The following is a 19,505-nucleotide window of genomic DNA, read 5'->3' as shown; positions in this document are numbered from 1 at the left end:
CTGTGCAGCTCTTCACGGATGAGGCCAGTCCATCATTCCCCCAAGAGGGAATGTCTCCACAATGCCACCTCTGGTGATGGTAAAATTTTGCAATGAATGAAAATCCTCTCTCACATCGCTCACACGTGTGCAGTTTCTGCATAGCATATGAGCCCTGGTATTCATCCAGGTGCAAAATGGCTTTCAAGAGTGTATCATGCATCACACAGGGGTGGGCTTTTTGGAAGAAAAGACCTGACTCAGTCCTGATCTGTGACATTTTTTGTACAGAAATGCTCTGCTCAGAACATGCCTCCTCATTTCCTGCTTCACACCAACAACCTGAAAGCAAAGAAATCTGGTGAGGAGCGTGTTGATTAGCTGGGAAGCAGAAGCCCTACCACAATGAGAGTATGCTGGCTTGCTGGAAGGATGAGGAAGCCAGGATCAGTGTATGGAAGAGCCAGTTTTCAGTCCTAGGTCTGACAGATCTCAAGACTAAAGGAGCTCCATGACAGGTAGAGGGAATGTATCTAGTTCACTCCTCTGCAGAAGGGGTACTGCAGGGCTTGAGCTGCAGGAGTCAGTTGAGCTCTGGGCAGAAGGATGTGTCTAGGTCAGAAAGAATCTGACTGCAAGTAAATAGCTGATTTTTTTTTTGAGACAGGGTCTTACTGTGTAGTTCAGACTGGCCTTGAACTCACTATGTACCCCAGGCTGGCCTCAACTCACAGTGATCCTCCTGCCTCAGCCTTCTGAGTGCTAGGATTGCAGACGTGCACTGCCACACCTGGCTCAAGTAGTTGATTCTTAAGGACTAGGTAAGGTGCAAAACTCATGACACATTAAGGGAGGCCAGTGTTGTGGAGCATTAGAGGGGAAACAAGGATAGTGAATGACTCATGGTGGCCACAGGGTGGCAAATTTACCAAGAGATGGAAGTCAGGGGAAAAATGATGAATGGGTAAAGGGAGAAGATTGGGGAAGGAAAAATAGGAATGAAGTATTGCTATGGGCCTTGGCAACAAAACACTGCCGAACAAAATCAGACTACAGTTTCAATATGAACCCAGTCCTAACATGGCACCTGCCCCAGCTCCCATGCAGCAAGGCCAGGCCTTCACTGGACCTTTTCCACTGTGACTAACGTAGTATCTTCCCTGCCAGACACTTGGGCTTTCTGCCCTTCTCCAACTGGGCAATTACATGGGATCTGGAGGGTGAACGTTTTAAGGAAAACAAAGAACAGGTGAGTGTCCCAGGTAAGCCCATCCCACAGTGGAGAAAACAAAGTGTTAAGAAAGGAATCCCCAAGTGGGGTGGGTGGCAGAATAGCTCTGGCACTCCCATAAGCAGTGGCTACGTAGTACCTCGAATTCTGGCACAGTGTTCTGAAAAGCCTGGTTTCAGTGGTTGAGACCGACACAAGGTGCCATGACACTGAAAAAAGAAGAGGCCAGGGATTTAGCTCAGTGGTTTCACCACCTGCTGCACAAGCACAAGGACCAGAGTTCGATCCTCAGTACCAAAAACAAAACAAAAAAAAGAGGCAGACAAGATTACAGCTTGCAATTTATTAGCCACTTGCTGACAGAACTGGGCAAAGCGACAGCAAGACCAGCAGATCTGAAAGATCTGGGTCAGAGGGAAGTGGCTGATACCCTTGGTCAGGAAAAATGACTTCATTCACCCAGAGCTTACCTGATTTATCTCAAGCTAAGATCAAGAACATCGGGCATCTTCCTGGTGCTAATGGCATGGGGACCCAATCCTGAAGTTCCACACGCCACTGTAACGGCTTTGCTGATTTACAACGTGCCAGAAAACTGTGAGAGGAAACCCAGAGCAAGGGCACTCAGGGGCAGTCATGGTGGCAATGACTCAAGGAGTCTCCAGACCCCTCAAGCTGAATCCCTGCATTCTGCCCCTCAGAACTGAATCTTACAATCTCACGTCTCCCTCTTCCTCAATGTGCCCTGAGCCTATAAAGGGTTTTAGCACTGTGTTGGTGATATGGCATGAGGCTGTTTGTCCAGTGTGTGAACAGAGTCCACAGCCACAGCAGGGGTTCGTGGACAAAGAGACAGAGACTCATTATGCAAATGAAAATAACAAGGAGCCCCAGAAACCAAACCAACAGCCTAGTAGATCCTTACAGGAGGGACAGGGCCACACAAAGCATGAACTCAGGCTCGTTAACCACACAGGTTCCAGGAAAAACAGCAAGACTCCAACTATGAACAGAAAAATAAATGTCTAACAGAAACTTGTAAAAGTAAACTTGTACCATCCACCAGGACAGCACCAGAACTGCAGCAGATAGCCCGAGGCAGAAGAGCAGGTCACACATGGTCAACAGGACAAGGCTATTAAGTGATTCCAAAAGAAATGGCACCACAGCAGCCATACAAGAGGCTGAGTGCAGACCCCCAGGGTGTGCCCTTTAGCCCACTCAGGGCATACTTCACGACCACAGGGCCAGAGTCCAATAGGACTGACAGTGCCAACTGGGCCAGAGGCTCCTCACACTGCACTGAGAAAACCAATTCTGGGGAGGATGGAGGGAAAGTTACTGAGCCTCTACTTAATTGTCCCCTTCTCTCAATTTAATGCTTGCAGTTTGCAAACCACCACCACTCTCTTTGTATCAACTGTGGCATTGGGACATAAGGTGTGGGCATGTGTAGTGCTTAGGATGGGGTCCAGAGCCCTCGGGTGCTCATAAACGGCAGGTGTCCTAGCTCTGTGGGTATCTGAATTTATCAGTGTTTCTCCAAGGTCATCAGTCCAGCTGGCCAAGCTGGGTTTACCAAATAGGACCCATATCTGTTGTTTTAATAAGCTGTTCTTGTTCTCCGCCACCTAGCTTCCTGGGGGTTTTAGCACAGTGGGAAGTGTCATGATACAGCCTGGGAAGGCCCAATCCTGGAGAGCACATCCGGGAACCAGGTCCCCAGGCACGGCTCCGCCATACAGGAACTCCTACAACACAACCTCTCAAAGCCTTAGACAGTGATGGCTTAGTTTTCTTGCTGGGAAAGGCTTGCATGAGTCCTGTAGCTTTACCTATACAGGTCAAGGCATATTCATGCCGTTATTGTTTCCAAAGAGCCAATTTAATCAACCTACCAGTTCCGTAAGGGCTGCACAGCCAGAACTAGTCCTGTTTGTGGGTGAAATGACAGGGCCACAGGTGTGAACACACCTGACATAGGGCTGCAGCTGCCAAGAAGCCACTCTATTTCAGAGTAATTCTGCCCCTTGGTATGGCCCACCCTACGTATATTAGCACTTTTCTGTCCACAGCCTGGGTCAGGGACAAGGCCTGCACCTCAGCAGAGGATCCACCTGTGTCTTTCCAAGCAGCACATGCTAGACAGTCACTTTTAGCCCTGGTTCATCCACTGGTTCCCACATCTGTCCCCACGCTGTGGCTCCCCAGAAAAGCTCTCCTAGTGTAGACACTGTTCTTGCCCCTGCACATCCAGTGTGAGGTCCCAGTTCAATGCCAACCTTTCAGCATAGCCCTGGCCATGGCTCGTGAGTTATTCCAGCCACACTGTCTACAGCCTGCCCACCGATGCTCGGATTTCCTCCCACAAGTCAGATGGCAGCAGAGGTGAGTTGTACCACAGCACTTTTCAGATACTTGGGCTCCTCCTGTTTGACACATCTGCGCACCAAGTGTTTAGATGTGGGTGCCACCCACTCCTGTACTTACGACACCAAAGGTCCTGGGGCACCCAGTGGCAGCTTCATTGATAACAAGGCCAATACCATCAGTTTGGGAGGTAATGAGCTACTGGAGAGGACACTGTGTTGTTGTATATATTCAATACCACTCGTTTGGAGTAGGGGGTCTGTGCCACAGTAGACTGAGGCTGGTGAAACAGGCTATGCATCCTTTTCTAGGTAGGCCAGTTTGCATTGTGACTGGCAAAGTACTAGTCAGATATTCCACCTGTACACTGCAAAACTGATCCAAATGGGTGTTTCTAGCATTAGATCCCTTCTACAGCTGTGACTATAAACCTAGAAGTAAGTTTTGTCCTTACTTTTTCACCAGAGAGCCCAACATGCTATCTGGGGGTATTGGTGACATCTAATTGCATTGGCATACCTGACAGAGGTGTCCAGAGCATACCCCTGGGCTCTCACAATCCTTGCCTTTTCTCATTTCAACAGGGTCGGGGGCAGGGGGGATGTGTGCTGCTGGCGCCCAAGTGGCTCACCTCCTGGGCGCTGGGGGCAGTGGTACGGCAGCCTGGAAGGTTCACTTCCTCTGCCCTGGGGGTAGCTCTGCTCCTCGATGCCACTGTAGGCGCTCTGACCTTGGCACGCTCACATGGCTGTCTCTCACCTCAAGGTGGCCCACAAGGCTGGAGGAAGAGGCTTTTGATAGTTCTCCTTGCCTTTTCAAATGCTTCCTGCTGAGGCCCATTCCAGTTACATGTGACTCTTCTTAATTAGCCAATACAGTGGGAATGGACTAGAGTCAGACAAGGAATGAATGCCTGCAAATAACTCAGGACCACAGAAAAGCCTGTCTACCCTTTACCACATGGAGATGGGGAAGGTTTGCCCTTGATCTTGCACTGTCCCTGGAATCACGTGGGTCTTGCCCAGACCACCAGACCACTCTAAGGAACTTCTTGTCCGGTTGGGGTGGACAGCACACTCCCTCATGTGTAGTTGAATGCAGAGTGGGTCTAGTCAGTCCTGTTAAGGGCACAACCTGCACCAGTTAGCATGATACCATCAGTGTAATGAGACCAGACAAAAGGAGTTGGAAGTGAGGACAGAGAGGTCCCAAACCACTGTCAGAAGAGAGCAGGACCGCACAGACTCCCTGAGACAGTACATGGAATGTCCACCGTCCTCCCTCTCAAGGGAAGGTGAGCTGGTTTAAGTTGGTTTGTGATCAAAGGCTGAAAGCACATGAGCCAGCTCCAGGCAGCATCCACACAGCCAGAGGATGCAATTTTTCCCAGGACCTGAGTAATGTTAAGTAGGAGGTTTCATTCTATTTAGCTCCCTGTGGTTGATAGTCAATTCTCCAAGCCCCATCTGGCTTCTTCATCAGCCAGAGAAGGGTACTGGGTGCACTTTGAGCTAGTCATAAAATTCCAACCCATTCTAATTCTTTTTATCATTTCTCCAATCTCAGCAAGCCCACCTGGCAGTTTAAACTGTCTTCTAGTCACTACCCTCCTTGGAACATGAAGGCTAACAGAATCCCATTTTGCTTTGGACCTCAATACTCCCTTTCCTACCTGGCAATTAGCTGAAATTCCTCACTGAGGTCTACAATGTCTTTCCAACTAGAGTAACCATCCCTAAAATGTTTCCAGGGGCCAGGAAGATCACTACCACATGTAGAACAGGGGATGTATTCCCACTTCCCAGATGCAACAATGCTTACTTCACTCTGATGGCCTTACCCCCCATATCTATCAGTAACTTCCCAGGATTGCTGTGAATTAGCACACATTCAGCACCTGTGGTTCTTGTTATTGAAGAACAAGTACCATATTTCTTCAAAATAAGACCTAACTGGAAAGGAAGCCCTAGCACGATTTTTTTCAGGATGTTTGTAATATAAGCCCTATCCCAAAAATAAGCCCCAGTTAAAATCATCAGGCAGATGGATGCATTTAGTATATTCATTTCAACATAGGATGGATGTATTAAATTATAAAATATTAATATATAATTGAATATAAATTAATAGACATTAATACTTAAATAATATACATTATAGTTAAATATTTATAAATGCCCAAGCAGGCGCCTTTGGATGAGAGGTAAACACCTACCTGAACAGATGAACTTGAAACTTATTGCCGAATGACCAGAGTACAGACTCAACAAATGAATAATGTGCACAACTGATAACAAATGAATGTGGTTGTGTCTCATAAGAATCTTCATAATTCAATATGCCATGTGTTGTAACAGACCTACTTAATGCACTTGTGTGAAATAAAGGAACACTTTCTGAATTTTGGGGCCTGCAATTTTTCCTTGCTTTTGTGTGGACCATCATTCTCAAGTGTCATCACTTTTTTATTGCATTCCTGTCCTGGAAGTCTTCCATTAACACTTGACTTAATGGAAACTTTGTGAAGCTTAGCCTGCAAGAAGTCATGACTTGGGTGAAGAATTCATGGGATAAAATCACTGACAGCTGTGTTGCCAATGGACTATGAGCAGGCTACATGGATAAAAAGTGCTCATTTAAGGAGAGCTCTGTTGCTGGACATAAGAGATTAGGGCCAATGGTTCTACAGGAAATGGAGTCGTAAGAAATTCAGGCTGGAAATCTGGGTTTGGAGAGTTATGACAATGTTCCAGAAGATGACATGATTGTACCTGAATAAATGTAGATTTTTGTACATGAATAAATAAATGTATAGTTATACATAAATAAATGTAGATTGTTGTACATGGAAAAAATAAAAGACATCCCCTGAAAGTAAGCCCTAGTGCATCTTTTGGAGCAAAAAACTAATATAAAACCCAGTCTTATTTTGGGGGAAATACAGTAAATAATGTATTGTATTTGAGGCCTCTGATCACCCATTACATTCCTTATTCTCGGGCAACTATGGCCCCACTCCTGAGGGAATCCACTCAGCATTGACAGCAACTCTAGAGAGCAGGACTTCCTCAATCTTCTACAGGAGGAGGAGAAAAAAAGGTTGGAATTGTTGGAGTTTCAAATTCTTCCATAAGTCTACCAAGACTGCACAATGTCCTCTAACTATTGTTTGCCTCCTTCTTCTTAACCATTTTCCTGGGTTCTTGTCTGATTTGTTAACTGTCCTGCAAATACCCACTGCCAGTGTATGAGAACTGGCCGCAAGGTGCTGAGAGAATGGAGACACAGAAACATCTGCAAGGGCAGAGAACACAGTTTATTGGGGATTTGATTACAACACTGTGTCGAGGGCAACAGGAACACCACCAAGAAGACCCTGTGATCCGGGCCTAAGAGGGGCTTTTATAAGGGTCGGAATAAAAGTGACTTCACCCAAGCCCAAATGTATGTGGTTTCTCTCTAGCAAATAGCAAACGCATCATTCACATTCCCAACACTGACAGTAACCAGGTCAGGTCACAAAGCTCCACACACCACACCAGGGATTTTGCTTGTTTTAGTGTGCTAGGAGGAGAAACTGAACAAAACACACTAGAGCTATGCAGGGGCAATGTTGGTGGTTATGACTCCAGACGCCTGATGCCAGAGCAACTCGAACCCTCACGAACATTCATTCCCCAGGATATCAGGAAGAAAATGAGCATAAAACCTGGGAAATACATGTGTCAGCCATGAAGATGGCACCAGGACAGTGAGTCTTCAAGCTCTATAGAATCCACTGGTAATGTTGAAAAATCCGATTATCCCTTACCATTTCCTATAAGGCTTTGGGAGAGTTTGCTGGGGACTACTCAGGAAGGGAGAGGACACTGCACACAGCCCAACTCTAGACTCACAGCACCTACTCTGGGAACTCAAGAAGAGAAGGAGGGGTAACAGTGTAGTTCAAAGGAATAGTATTTGTGGAGCATGGTTAGGGTCCTACATATGGCAACTGGAAACACACACAAGAATGAAAAAACAGAGGAAGGGAGGGAAGAGTCACAGATCTGGCTGGACACCAACAGCTGTCCCTGAGGGAGGATCGAACCCCACCAAGGACAAGGGAGTGAGTGTGGCAGCCTGTGGATGGTAACCTCAAAGACAGGCACCAGGGATCCTACCTCCTACTCTATCCTTCCCAGAAGCCTCTAAGGGAAGAGACTTACAGACTGCACTGTCTGACTCATTTCTAAGAAACAAGATGCAGAAAAAGTAATGGAATGTCACTTTCAAGATTAAGCTACAACCTGAGCTTTCATCCTGGGCAATCTCCTGCTTACTTACTCAAGCACATGTTAGCTGAAAAGACAAGACCAGGAACTGAGAGAGGCCTCTGGCCATCCACTACTAAGGAGTTGATGATGCTCAAGCTTGTGAGTAGACTCTTCCCAAAACAGGCTTCAGAGGACACAACTCTGGCTCACAGTTTGAATGAAACCATGCAAGCTCTGAGCCAAAAGCACCCACACAAACTGTGACCAGAGATCTAAAGTGCTGCAATTAAAAGATAATTTCTATTGTTTTAAGCCATTAAACTTTGGGTAATTTACCAACTAGCAATAGAAACCTAAGAAAGAGCCTTACCCAGTGTAGCCACAAGTGCAAAGTTCTCCAGCATCACATCATGGTAAAGGAATCGCTGAGCCTCCTCAAGAAGCTCCCATTCCTCCTGGGAAAAGTACACGAACACATCCTCAAAGGTCACGTGGCCCTAGAATGACATGACAGTTGAACCTATGGGCAGCACATCTCCCCAAAGCCACCCCCCTTCTGATCAACACAACTGTAGGCAGCCCTTGGTCAGTCTCTTCCCAAGATTTACAAATCAGAGATGAGGTCAGCCCTTAGCACCGCTAGTGCCTGCTGTCTCCTTATGTCTCTCTCCCTACTGTGTCCAGCCTTCAGAAGAACCAAGCAAGTGCAAGGAGAGGCACTGCCTAAACTCTGTTTGGCAGGAAGGGTCCCGGATACTCTCCTACCAAGCAGTTATGCAAGTATGTCCAGAACGTGCCTGCCAGACACAACCAAACCCAGCTGAACTTTGTCCCAGAAGCCATCAATCTTAGGGTCATGAGGGTGTCAGTGTACACTCATCCCAACATGCACTTCACTCTTAGGACCACACTTTCCTCATCTCTGAAACCACTAGCAACACCGACAAACTCTTGGCCCATACTAAACACATCTCCATGGCATTCCAACAGGCCACTATGCACACAGTTACAGAACTAGTCACCTGTCTTTACTACAGGTACCACAGCCACCTAGGTACCAAAACAACAGAGCCAGTTCCCTTTTCTCTTTCATCTTGCTTACTGTCAAATGACACTGCCATCTTGACACTCCCATAGCTCTATGTTACACTCTATTTTGGAGTCTCCTTTTGAATTTCTTCAAAAGAACCACTCTCCAGAGTGAAAAACCTTGACATATAGTATGTCAACAAAGAGGTGTCTGGAAGTTCTTCAACAAAACAGCACCTAGGTACTTCCTGACAAAACCACTAAAACCATTCCAGCCAGGAACTTGTCCATCTCAGTTGATGGCACTTCCATCATTCTAACAGTTAAAGCACTACAAATAAACACACAAACAAAAAAACCCTTGGAGTCATCCACAGTTCTTCACATTTTCCCCATTATGTCACAAAATATGGTCACCCCACTTGAAAAAAGGAAATTAAATTTCCATTATTTCCATATCACACCTCTGGTGGTGGAGACAGACTAGAACAACAATATTGTAGTAGGTTCCTTGCCAATGTCCACAGTCCATTCTCAACCTCAGAGCCAGGGAAGACTTTTAATATTGGAATCAAATCATCTCCCTCCTCTGCTCCAAATCTTCCATCATTTTCACCACACTCAGAATATAGGCTCTGCTTTCCAATCTGCCATTCCTGCCTAATATCTATCCCTGCTCTGCTTCCCACAGACAAAATTAAGACTTCTGGTTCCACACCCCAAACGCCATCTTACCTACAAGCATTTACACATGTCAGTTCCTAGGGCTAATGAACCCTTGCATTCCTCATCCATGGGAGCCAAGAAAGAGAACTACTCCCTATAACTCTGCCCTGGACTCAGGACACTGAGCTTGAAGAGACCCTCTCTGTAGACCCCCAGACTCAGATGGAGAGAGAACCTTCAGTCTGTGAGTGCCTGAATAACAAGGTCTCCTCAGAAAATCTGGTAAGCCTACTTAAAGACCATATAAAATACATTCGTTTCACTTCCACAACTGGCCACCCATCATCAGCACTGAGCAGTAGACTCTTTCCTCTATACCCACAGCCAAAACTCCCAGTATCCCCACTCTGCAGCCAGTGAAATCCTATTCACAGCTATCTTATTAAGAATAGGAAATCCTATTAAGAATCCTATTAAGAGTTCCTATTAATAGAAATTAACCCCATTAATTCCTATTAAGAAATCCTATTAGATGTGTCTGAGCATCTCCATCTCTCTAGTGAACCTTTCATGGCTCCCATCACCCTCAGAAGTAAACCTCAGCTTTTTAGGTCAGTTATAGGCCAGACCATGAACCACTGTTTTCTTTTCTCATCAGACTAGAGAATGCCAGCACCTGTAACACTCCTAATTCATTCCAATGGCCAAGGATTTATACATTTGTGCCCTGGAAGCTCCTCCACATCTCGTCCCATGGATCCTAGAAATTCGAACTTCTCCACTCACTGATAGTCCACTGACTTCCCTCGAAGTTTATACTCAAGGAGAAAAGGAAGAAGGCGAAGCACCCAGCACACACGAATCCCTACGTCTGGGACAGTGAGGGCCGGAAGGACCTTCTACTCACCTGAGCCCGGTCCATCCTCGCGGTCGCCATCAGAGGTGGAACCAGAGGTGAAAAGCAGAGGTCCACGGGATGTTCCTCGAGGGCTCGATCGAACCCCACTCTTCCTTCGGCGTGGGAGAAGTGCAGAGGACAGGTGCACAGGCCTCGGGAAAAGCGCAGCCTGGTGGACACGACCCCGCGAGGTCACCCTGCTGCAGCGGAGGTCCCGGGCCACACACACACACACACACACACACACACACACACACACGGAGAAAGAGCCTGTCTCTTACTGTCCTTGCCTCCAGGCTCACAGGAGCTGGGCAGCAAGGGACCCAACCTGGTAACCAGGGGTTCCTGGCCGGTGCAGACAGACTCGACGCAGACGAAAACGTCACAAGCCCCACGCCGGAAGTCCCTCCCCTTCCTCCAAGAGAAACTGGAAATGCCAAGATCTGTGCTATGACTGGCTAATAGCCTCCGCACAGAGTTCTGGGTAATGTAGTCGGTTGCTTAACGTTTACCCAAGCGGTGAGTAACCTACTGGTTATCCAGGTCGCCCACCCTCCCACCTTCCGGATCTCCGAGAAAGCAGAAAAAGAAAAAGAGCTAATGAAATACCATGTTGGAGCACCAAGTTCCTCTTATAGGGGATTCACCGGATTTCCTGGTTACTTGAGACAATGCTATGCCTCAGAAATCTCCAGCAGGACTCTTACTTTATCTCTCTCAGCTTCGGGAGAGAAATTTAAAATCTTACCTGCGGAAAAAGATGTGGGGCTTTTGTATAGTAACGTTAAACATCCCTCTAATTTATTGATTCCAAAATTTGGGCCCCTACTTGATAGGTCTCCCACTACCTCAGCAGCTATTATGTATGGTAGCTGCCCTCTTCCTATGGTGTCTTGCCCCCTCCCCTGTGTGACATCATGCCAAGGTGGTTGCGCCCACCAAAGAATAAACCCTTCTTCCCAGCCCCTGTTCCCTCCTAGAGAGTAACCTAATAATACTCGCTCACCTCCTACACCTAGTGACGTCACCGGCTCCTCCATTCCCTAGTCACTACCTCACTCAACCCCCGCTCTACAACCCCCCCCCCCAGTCTCTATAAAAGACTCTCCCTGCCCCGGCCATATTGCTTCTGTCTCTTCTTTGTTCAGAGACAGCCTGGCAGATCTATTCCCCTCATAAAGGCTTGTTGTGGCCCGGTCTGGTCTTGGTCTTGGGCCTTTTACCTGACACTACTTTCTCAGCATTAGCATCACTGCAAACATCAAAATACAATTCTCTGGCCCCAGCCTCCACCTTCTGGCCAAGAATTCCTGGGGGTGGGGACTTACCGCAAGGGTGAGAACTGAAGCTCTTTAAAAGTCAAGAACAAACAAACAGGGGCCGGGGATTTAGCTCAGTGGTTCCACCGCCTGCCTCACGAGCACAAGGTCCCGAGCTTGATCCCCGGTACCAAAAAAAAAGCACAGTCCAGTGGCTCAAATTAAAACTACTGCAACTTACCTCATGGAAAGTGACTTGAAAGGTGCTTAACTGGTGCAAAGTGTTAAACATAAGGAGGCTATTATATTTGTCATCATCACCACCAGATCTTCACATATACTGATACAGGAAGATAAACCAAAGGCACCTCTTTGCAGTCACTAGTGATGTTCTTTAAAACATAACATACAAAAATTCCAAACTAGCAAGTAGAATCCTAAGTAATAAATCTAGCATAATGAAGACTTGTATACATTTCAGCTCATTTATTTTTTTCTGAAGGATCCTAGTTAGCAAGACAGACTCCACATTGCTGCTTGACCCACCTGCCTGCCCTTTAGATGAACTCAAAAGGAGGAAGCTTAGAAACCTCCTCCGCTTAGAGTCTCTTAGAAACAACAATCAACTATTGTTTTACAAATGTTCTAACAGCAGGACGTTCTGCTTCTGTACTTTTCGCTTGCTTTACTAGTTCTATCCCATAGGGGGCCCTAGAAACTGCTGGCCTCAAAGGTGTATAAAACATGTTTGTCTCCCCCTAGTCGGGGACTCGAGTCCGATGCTTGGCTTGAGTCCTCGCCGGTAATAAACTCCTGTGTGGATTTAATGTCGGTCTCTGGTTGGTTCTCTCTCACTGGGTGCAACATTCTTGGAGGCCCCAGAGAGATGGCCAGCTGCTCTGGAGCTTATTCTCTTGGAGCCTTTGTTTCTTTTTAGGAGAGACCAGGATCAGACATCAGCGGTGTTTGGCCCCTCTGGACACCGGTCTGCGGAAAGAGAGGCCACCCTGACGGTATTCCAGGGCTCTGGGTAGACCAGTCCCAGTCCGGCCCTATCGCTGATCAACCAACCCGCAGGAGTATATCGGGAAAGCCTCTAGAGGTAAGAATCAAATGATTCTTGGTGCACTGTGGGTAGGTAGGAGGAAGCTGGGCGCAGCACAGGTTCCCCTACCTAGAGTCTCTTTGTGGCAGCAAGCAGACTCAACTGGGCCAGAGTCCTCAGAAGAGCGACTCTCTGGGTGGGGTCCAAATCCATTGGGCCCCAGAGGTTTTACTTGGCCAACATTTGTCTTTGTTTATTGTTGTCTGTCTGTCTGCCTGCTTTGTGTGCCTTTTGTGTTTTCACAGGCTAAAATTATGGGTTCCTCACAGTCCATGGAAGGAACTCCACTTGATTGTGTCTTGAATAACTTCAAAAAAATTTATTCCAGAGACAGAGAAGATGAATATGGCATAAAATTTTCTAAAGGCAAATTGCAAACTCTGTGTCAATCAGAATGGCCAAGTTTCAGGGTCAGTTGGTCCCTGGTGGGAACTTATTCCATGCCTATTGCTCACAAAGTTTGGAATGTGGTCACAGGAGTCAGGGCCCCACAGCATCTGGATCAATTCCCATATATCAACATTTGGATCAATATGCTGGAGGATCCTCCTAAATGTTTTATACGATGTACAGGTCCCTATTGACCTTTGGCAACCCTAAATTGGAGGAGAAGGGGAAATCGAAACCCACTGGAATAGAGCCCCTCTCTGATGGCTCTGTCAACCAGTAAAGGTGTTCTCCAGTCTGACCCTGAGGACAATTTGTGCCGACCTCTCCCTTATCATGTGAGTGGAGTCAGCGCCCAGGAGAGGGGCCCTGAATCTCCCGCTACAGGCCTTCCCGTTCCCGGCTCCTCCTTGGACCAGATCCGCTCACCTCCCCATACTTGATCGGGACAGGACTACGGTCCATCGGTCCCATCTTCCTCCTCTCTTTTTCCTTTGAAACAAACAGAGCCCGGGGGAGGACTGATTTATGTCCCTTTTACAACTAGTGATCTTTACAATTGGAAACATCAAAATCCCCCCTTCTCTGAAAAACCTCAGGCGTTAATCTCTCTTCTTGAGTCTGTTTTTCATACCCATCAGCCAACTTGGGATGACTACCAGCAGCTTTTACAGATCCTCTTCACCACTGAGGAGCGGGACTGCATTTATCAACAGCCAGTCAAAGAGGCCCTGGGGCCAAACCCCAGCATCACTCCCAGAACTCTGGGGTATTCAGCCAGGGCTGAAACAGTGGTTCTGTTGCAATGCCCCAAATGGGACCCCAATGACGATGATGGTAGAAGGAGGCTGGGGACCTACCACCAGCACTTATTAGGGGGACTCCAGACAGTGGCCAGAAAGCCCACTAATTTGAGTAAGGTAAGTGAGATTCACCAGGGATAAATGGAGTCTCCGGCTGCATTTTTGGAGAGACTCTTGGAAGCCTATAGAGTTTTCACTCCTATTGACCCAGAGGTGCCCAAAAATGCAGCAGCTTTAAATTTGGCCTTTGTTTCCCAGTCGGCCCCAGACATTAGAAAAAAAAATTACAAAAATTGGAGGGATTTGAGGGAAAGAATAAGGCTGAACTCCTGAGCATAGCTCAGCAAGTTTATGATAACTGTGACACCCCCGAGGAAGTCCTAGCCAAGAAACTGGGGAAAGTCACTATTGCTGCACTCCAGGCACAAGAGACAGTTCCTCTGGACAGAAGGAGGGGAAAGCCCCTCGGGACTCACACCATCCCCCCTTGGGGAAGAACCAGTGTGCTAAATGCAAGAGGATGGGACATTGGAAAAATGAGTGTCCCTATGAGGATAAAGGAGCCCCCTCCAAGAAGGACAAACTGGAGGTTTTGGTGATACAGGAAGAAGAGGACTAGGGGGGTCAGGGCTCTTATCTGTTAAGCCCCCATGAGCTCAAGGTAAAAGCCAAAGTAGGGGGCAAAATTATAAATTTCCTGGTCGATACAGGAGCAGCATATTCGGTTTTGACCCAACCACTAGGGGCAATAACGAAAAGAAAAACTTTTGTTCAGGGAGCCACTGGGACTGCTACTACAGGTTTCCCTTGGACTACAGAAAGGACAGTGGACCTTGGGTGCCACAGGGTGACACACTCATTCCTTGTGATCCTGGATTGCCCATACCCATTGCTTGGAAGGGATTTACTCAAAAAGTTAGGAGCTACAATATTCTTTGAGGGCCAACATGCTAGTCTTTCAATTGGTAACAAACCTGCCAAAATTCTTGTTACTTGCCCCCTATCAGAAGAATATTTGTTGCTCCCTGATATTATACCTATGGACTCAAAAACCCTAGACTCTCAATTTCTTCAGGAATTGACCAGCTTGTGTCCTAGAGTATGGGTAGAGACTAACCCCCCAGGACTGGCCACCCATCAACCCCCAGTAATGGTCACTCTACATGCCACCATGACTCCAATTGCAGTAAAACAATATCCAATCAGACAAAAGGCCAAAGAGAAAATCCAGATTCACATCGAGAGGCTTCTGGCTGCTGGAATCCTTGTGCCATGTAAGTCTCCCTGGAACACCCCTTTCCTTCCAGTCCAGAAACCAGGCACAGATGACTTCTGACCAGTCCAGGACTTGAGAGAAGTCAATAAGAGAGTGGAAACCATTCACCCCATGGTCCCAAATCCTTACACATTGCTGAGCTTAATTCCCCCAGAGAGACAGGTCTACACCGTTCTGGATCTCAAGGATGCCTTCTTCAGTATCCCATTGGCTAAGGTAAGCCAGCCCTTATTTGCCTTTGAATGGGTGGACCCAGACAGCTGCTACTCTGGTCAATTGACTTGGACTAGATTACCACAGGGTTTTAAGAACTCCCCAACCCTCTTTGATGAAGCCCTGAACAGAGACTTGTCCCCGTTTCAAGCCACCCACCTAGAGGTGACCCTACTACAGTATGTAGATAACCTGTTGATTGCAGCAAAAGACACAGACATGTGTCAAAAAGCTACCCGAGATCTTTTAAAGTTGTTGGAACAACTAGGTTACCAGGTCTCAGCCAAGAAGGCCCAATTATCTGTAACTAAGGCCACATACTTAGGCTACCAGCTCACTAAAGGAAACAGACTGCTTTCTCCTCAGAGGATACAGGCTGTCCTACAAATCCCCCCGCCCACCACTAAGAGACAAATGCGAAAATTTTTAGGGACGGTGGGATATTGCAGGCTGTGGATCCTGGGTTTTGCTGAGATTGCCAAACCGCTTTCCTCAGCCACCATGGGGGGGGGGCACTCCTCTAGTGTGGACAGAAAAGGAGAAAGCTGCCTTTTTGGCTTTAAAGAAAGCCTTAGTGTCAGCACCAGCCCTGGCCCTACCTGATGTCACCAAGCCCTTTCGGTTCTTTGTGGTTGAACAAGGGGGCATAGCCAAAGGAGTGCCAGCTCAGGCATTAGGGCCTTGGAACAGACCTGTGGCCTATTTGTCTAAAAGACTTGATTCTGTGGCAAGTGGATGGCCTACCTGTAGGAGGCAGTTGCAGCCACCGCCCTCCTGGTTAAGGAGGCAGATAAGCTCAGCCTGGGACAGGACCTGGTCATCACCACACCCCATGCGGTGGAGACATTTCTGAGAGGACCCCCAGAATGATGGATCTCCAATGCTCACCTGACTCAGTATCAGGCCCTGTTGCTAGATGCTCCATGTATCAAATTCACCCGAGAGACAGCCCTTAATCCAGCCACCTTATTCCCAGACTCTGACCTGTGCAAGCCCCTCCATGACTGTCTGGACACTCTGACAACTTCTACCACCAACCGCCCAGACCTGACTGACATTCCCCTGCAAAGCCCAGATGAGACCTTCTTCACCGATGGAAGCAGCTTCGTTGAAGATGGAGTCAGGTATGCAGGGGTGGCCATACTCAGTCCAGGAGGACAGGTGCACTGGGCACAGGCATTAAACCAGGGGGCATTGGCACAGAGGGCTGAACTAATAGCTTTAACTCAAGCCCTGAGGTTAGGTCAAGACAAGGCTGTAAACATCTACACTGACAGACGGTATGCATTCCCACTGCCCATGTGCATGGCGACATCTACAGGCAGAGAGGGGTATTGACATCAGAAGGGAAAACTATTAAAAATAAAGAAGAAATTTTGGCCTTATTGGAGGCAATTTGGGAACCCAGGGCATTGGCCATTATTCATTGTAAAAGCCACCAAAAAGGAGACAGCTTCAAGGCCTGAGGTAACCGAGAGGCTGATGATGCGGCCTGACAAGTGGCCAAAGAACCAGTGGGGCCAATAGACATTCTACCCATCCAACCATTTAGCTACCTGCCAGAAAAGCCCACATATACCCTGGAAGAGGAAGAGGAAAATCAAAAGTGAGGGGCTACAAAATTGGACTCAGGCTGGTGGAAAGGGACAAACAAATTTGTCTCCCCCGAGCCTTGGGGCGACAACTTGTTCACCAGTGACATCACTTAACTCACCTGGGAGAATCAAAGTTAAAAAGACTAATGAGCTCTAAATTTTCAATCCCAGGGCTGACCTCTATGGTCCAGGACATCAGTTCCAGATGTCAAGTGTGTGCACAGGTAAACTCCAAGGTGAGACCAAGGAGCGAAGGTAATCGACTATGGGGAAGAGAGCCAGGGGAACATTGAGAACTTGATTTCACTGAAATAAAATCCAGCAATAGGTTCAAATACTTACTGGTATTGGTTGGCACCTACTCAGGTTGGGTAGAAGCTTTCCCCACTCATGGAGAATCAGCCAACATAGTGACTAAGGTTTTGCTCCAGGAGGTAGTTCCCCGATTTGGCATCCCTCATTACCTGGGGTCTGACAATGGGCCTGCCTTCGCGGCACAGATATCCAAATTGTTGGCAAGGGCACTACATATCAATTAGAAGTTACACTGTGCCTATCGCTCACAAAGTTCAGGGCAAATGGAAAGGATAAATAAAACCCTAAAAGAAATCCTGACTAAATATGTTCTAGAAACTGGCAGTAGGTGGCCTGATATGCTTCCTCTAGCCTTGTTAAGAGTTAGATGTACCCCATATGTGACAAGTTTACCCCTTTTGAAATCTTGTATGGGAGGCTGCCACCACTCCTCCCTAAGTTAAACCTTGAACAGATAACAGAGAGTTCTTGTGTCTCTTTACTTCAGTCTCTTCAAGCCTTACAGATTCTTCAGAGTGAGATCCAGGCTACAATACAATAAGCTCAAGAAAAATCCTTTATGACATTCCAGTCCCATGGTTTCAAGCCAGGAGACCTGGTCCTAATATGCCGACATCAGACTAAGAACCTTGAGCCACGTTGGAAGGGGCCATACCCTGTTATTTTGGTAACCCCCTCCATGGTCAAAGTAGCCGGGGTCACAGCTTGGATTCGTGACACCCAAGTCAAGTCAGCATCAGCAGAGAGCCCAGAGCCAGCACAATGGAAGATCCTAAGTGCCCCAGGAGACTTAAAGTTAAAATTGGGAAAAGAAGACTAGTGCTCCTGGTATATATTCTCTATCAATCATGTCAGCTTGGGGGAACAAATAACTTGTTCCTTCCCTGTTCAGAAACTTGGGAATTAAGACTAACTTCTAGTGGAAAAATCCTGGCAAAAATAGAAAGAGGACCCGACCAATCCGAGGTCACCTTTACTGCTAGCTTATGTCATATGGTTGAGGAGGCCTCGTATTATGGGAACAGGGGCTGTGCAAAATCTGGATGCTGTACTCTCACTAAATGGGGACTCCATCCTGTCCAATATTATGTATATCCAGAAAATGAAGACGCATATTGTGATGGTAATGGCAATGACTATCATTGTGCACAATGGGGATGTGAGACTATAGCTCCTTGGTCCATTCAAATTACAGATCCCTGGTTAAAAATGTCTACCACCACTGTAGATCATGATAAAACCTGTGATACTGGCATGTTATCCGATTACCATTACACCCCAAAGATTGGAAGATCCTGGTAACTGGAAGGACATGGGGAATTAGATTATATGTATCTTGGTGGGATTCTGGGTTGGAATTTACCATCCAGCAAGGTCACCAGCAGGTTGAGCAACCTATAGGGCCCAGCAAGGACTTTTCTCTACCTATCCCCATAGCAAGGTCTAAGCCTGTGCCCTCGCCTGCTCAAAAACCAGAACCCCCCACTCTTCCAACTATACCACAAGATAAAACCCCCACTCTAGTGCTGGAAATGTTGATGAGTGTCCATTTATTCCTCAACAAATCCAGGCCTGAGGAAGCTAAAGATTGTTGGCTCTGCCTCGACCCCAAGCCCCCATATTATTTGGGGTTGGGGCTCGTGGCCATGCCAGATTTGTCCCCCTCAACAGGTTGTGATTGGAGCCACCCTTGCCTCACCTTGGGGGACATCCAAGGAAAAGGAACCTGCCTAATAGGAACAAATTACAGTATGGATACATCACCTTATAGAGATCTATGTAATAATAGTTATAATAGTCACCCTGCCTCAGGCCCCCGTTATTATAAGGCTCCAGAAGATGCCTGGTTTGCTTGTACTGAGGGCTTGACTAAGTGTATACCCAAATCAGTCTTGGCTACCCAATCTGCCACTTTATTTTGTGTCACTGTGTATGTTGTTCCACAAGTCTTGTATTATAATGGAAAAGGGGGCCGCAAACATCTGGGATTAACCACTGAACACTAGGAGTAAATGGGCTGCACCCGTTTTAGTGCCCATTCTGGTAGGATTAAGAATAGCCAGGTCAGCAGCTATTGGAACTTCCTCCCTGATCCTCAGGACACAAATTTTAAAGCCCTAAGC

At 47.2% G+C, this 19,505-nt stretch overlaps 1 protein-coding gene and 1 long non-coding RNA gene across 5 annotated transcripts; one reads left to right on the top strand and one right to left on the bottom strand.

The window, feature by feature from the left end:
- Nucleotides 1-130: 130 nt before the first annotated feature.
- On the bottom strand, nt 131-10,854 carry LOC101708995 (zinc finger protein 304). 4 transcript variants are annotated; one of them, XR_015447262.1, is made up of 5 exons: nt 10,439-10,854; nt 8,207-8,333; nt 1,681-1,805; nt 1,350-1,419; nt 226-321 (listed from the first exon to the last, which is right to left on the bottom strand). XR_015447262.1 is itself a non-coding variant. In XM_021246230.2 (4 exons), the coding sequence occupies exons 1-4, from the start codon at nt 10,466-10,468 to the stop codon at nt 309-311; spliced, it is 240 nt and encodes a 79-aa protein (XP_021101889.1). In that variant the 5' UTR covers nt 10,469-10,854; the 3' UTR covers nt 131-308. The 4 variants fall into 4 exon arrangements, 2 of the variants coding, with proteins under 2 accessions (XP_021101889.1, XP_087057017.1); XM_021246230.2 differs by lacking the exon at nt 1,681-1,805 and having other exon boundaries at nt 131-321; XM_087200891.1 differs by lacking the exon at nt 1,350-1,419 and having other exon boundaries at nt 149-321.
- A 1,381-nt stretch (nt 10,855-12,235) lies between these two features.
- LOC110346102 (uncharacterized) lies at nt 12,236-19,174 on the top strand. Its single transcript, XR_002389939.2, has 5 exons — nt 12,236-12,790; nt 15,291-15,475; nt 16,449-16,596; nt 17,239-17,303; nt 17,870-19,174. It is a non-coding gene; the product is annotated as an uncharacterized LOC110346102 (long non-coding RNA).
- Nucleotides 19,175-19,505: the final 331 nt, after the last annotated feature.

The sequence above is a fragment of the Heterocephalus glaber genome, unplaced genomic scaffold (assembly GCF_053883595.1).
Source record: "Heterocephalus glaber isolate CG9 unplaced genomic scaffold, H.glaber_assembly_v1.0 deba00001745, whole genome shotgun sequence".
NCBI lineage: Eukaryota > Metazoa > Chordata > Mammalia > Rodentia > Bathyergidae > Heterocephalus > Heterocephalus glaber.
The sequence above is the reverse complement of the archived record's forward strand: the minus strand, read 5'-3'. Positions and strand labels throughout refer to the sequence as shown.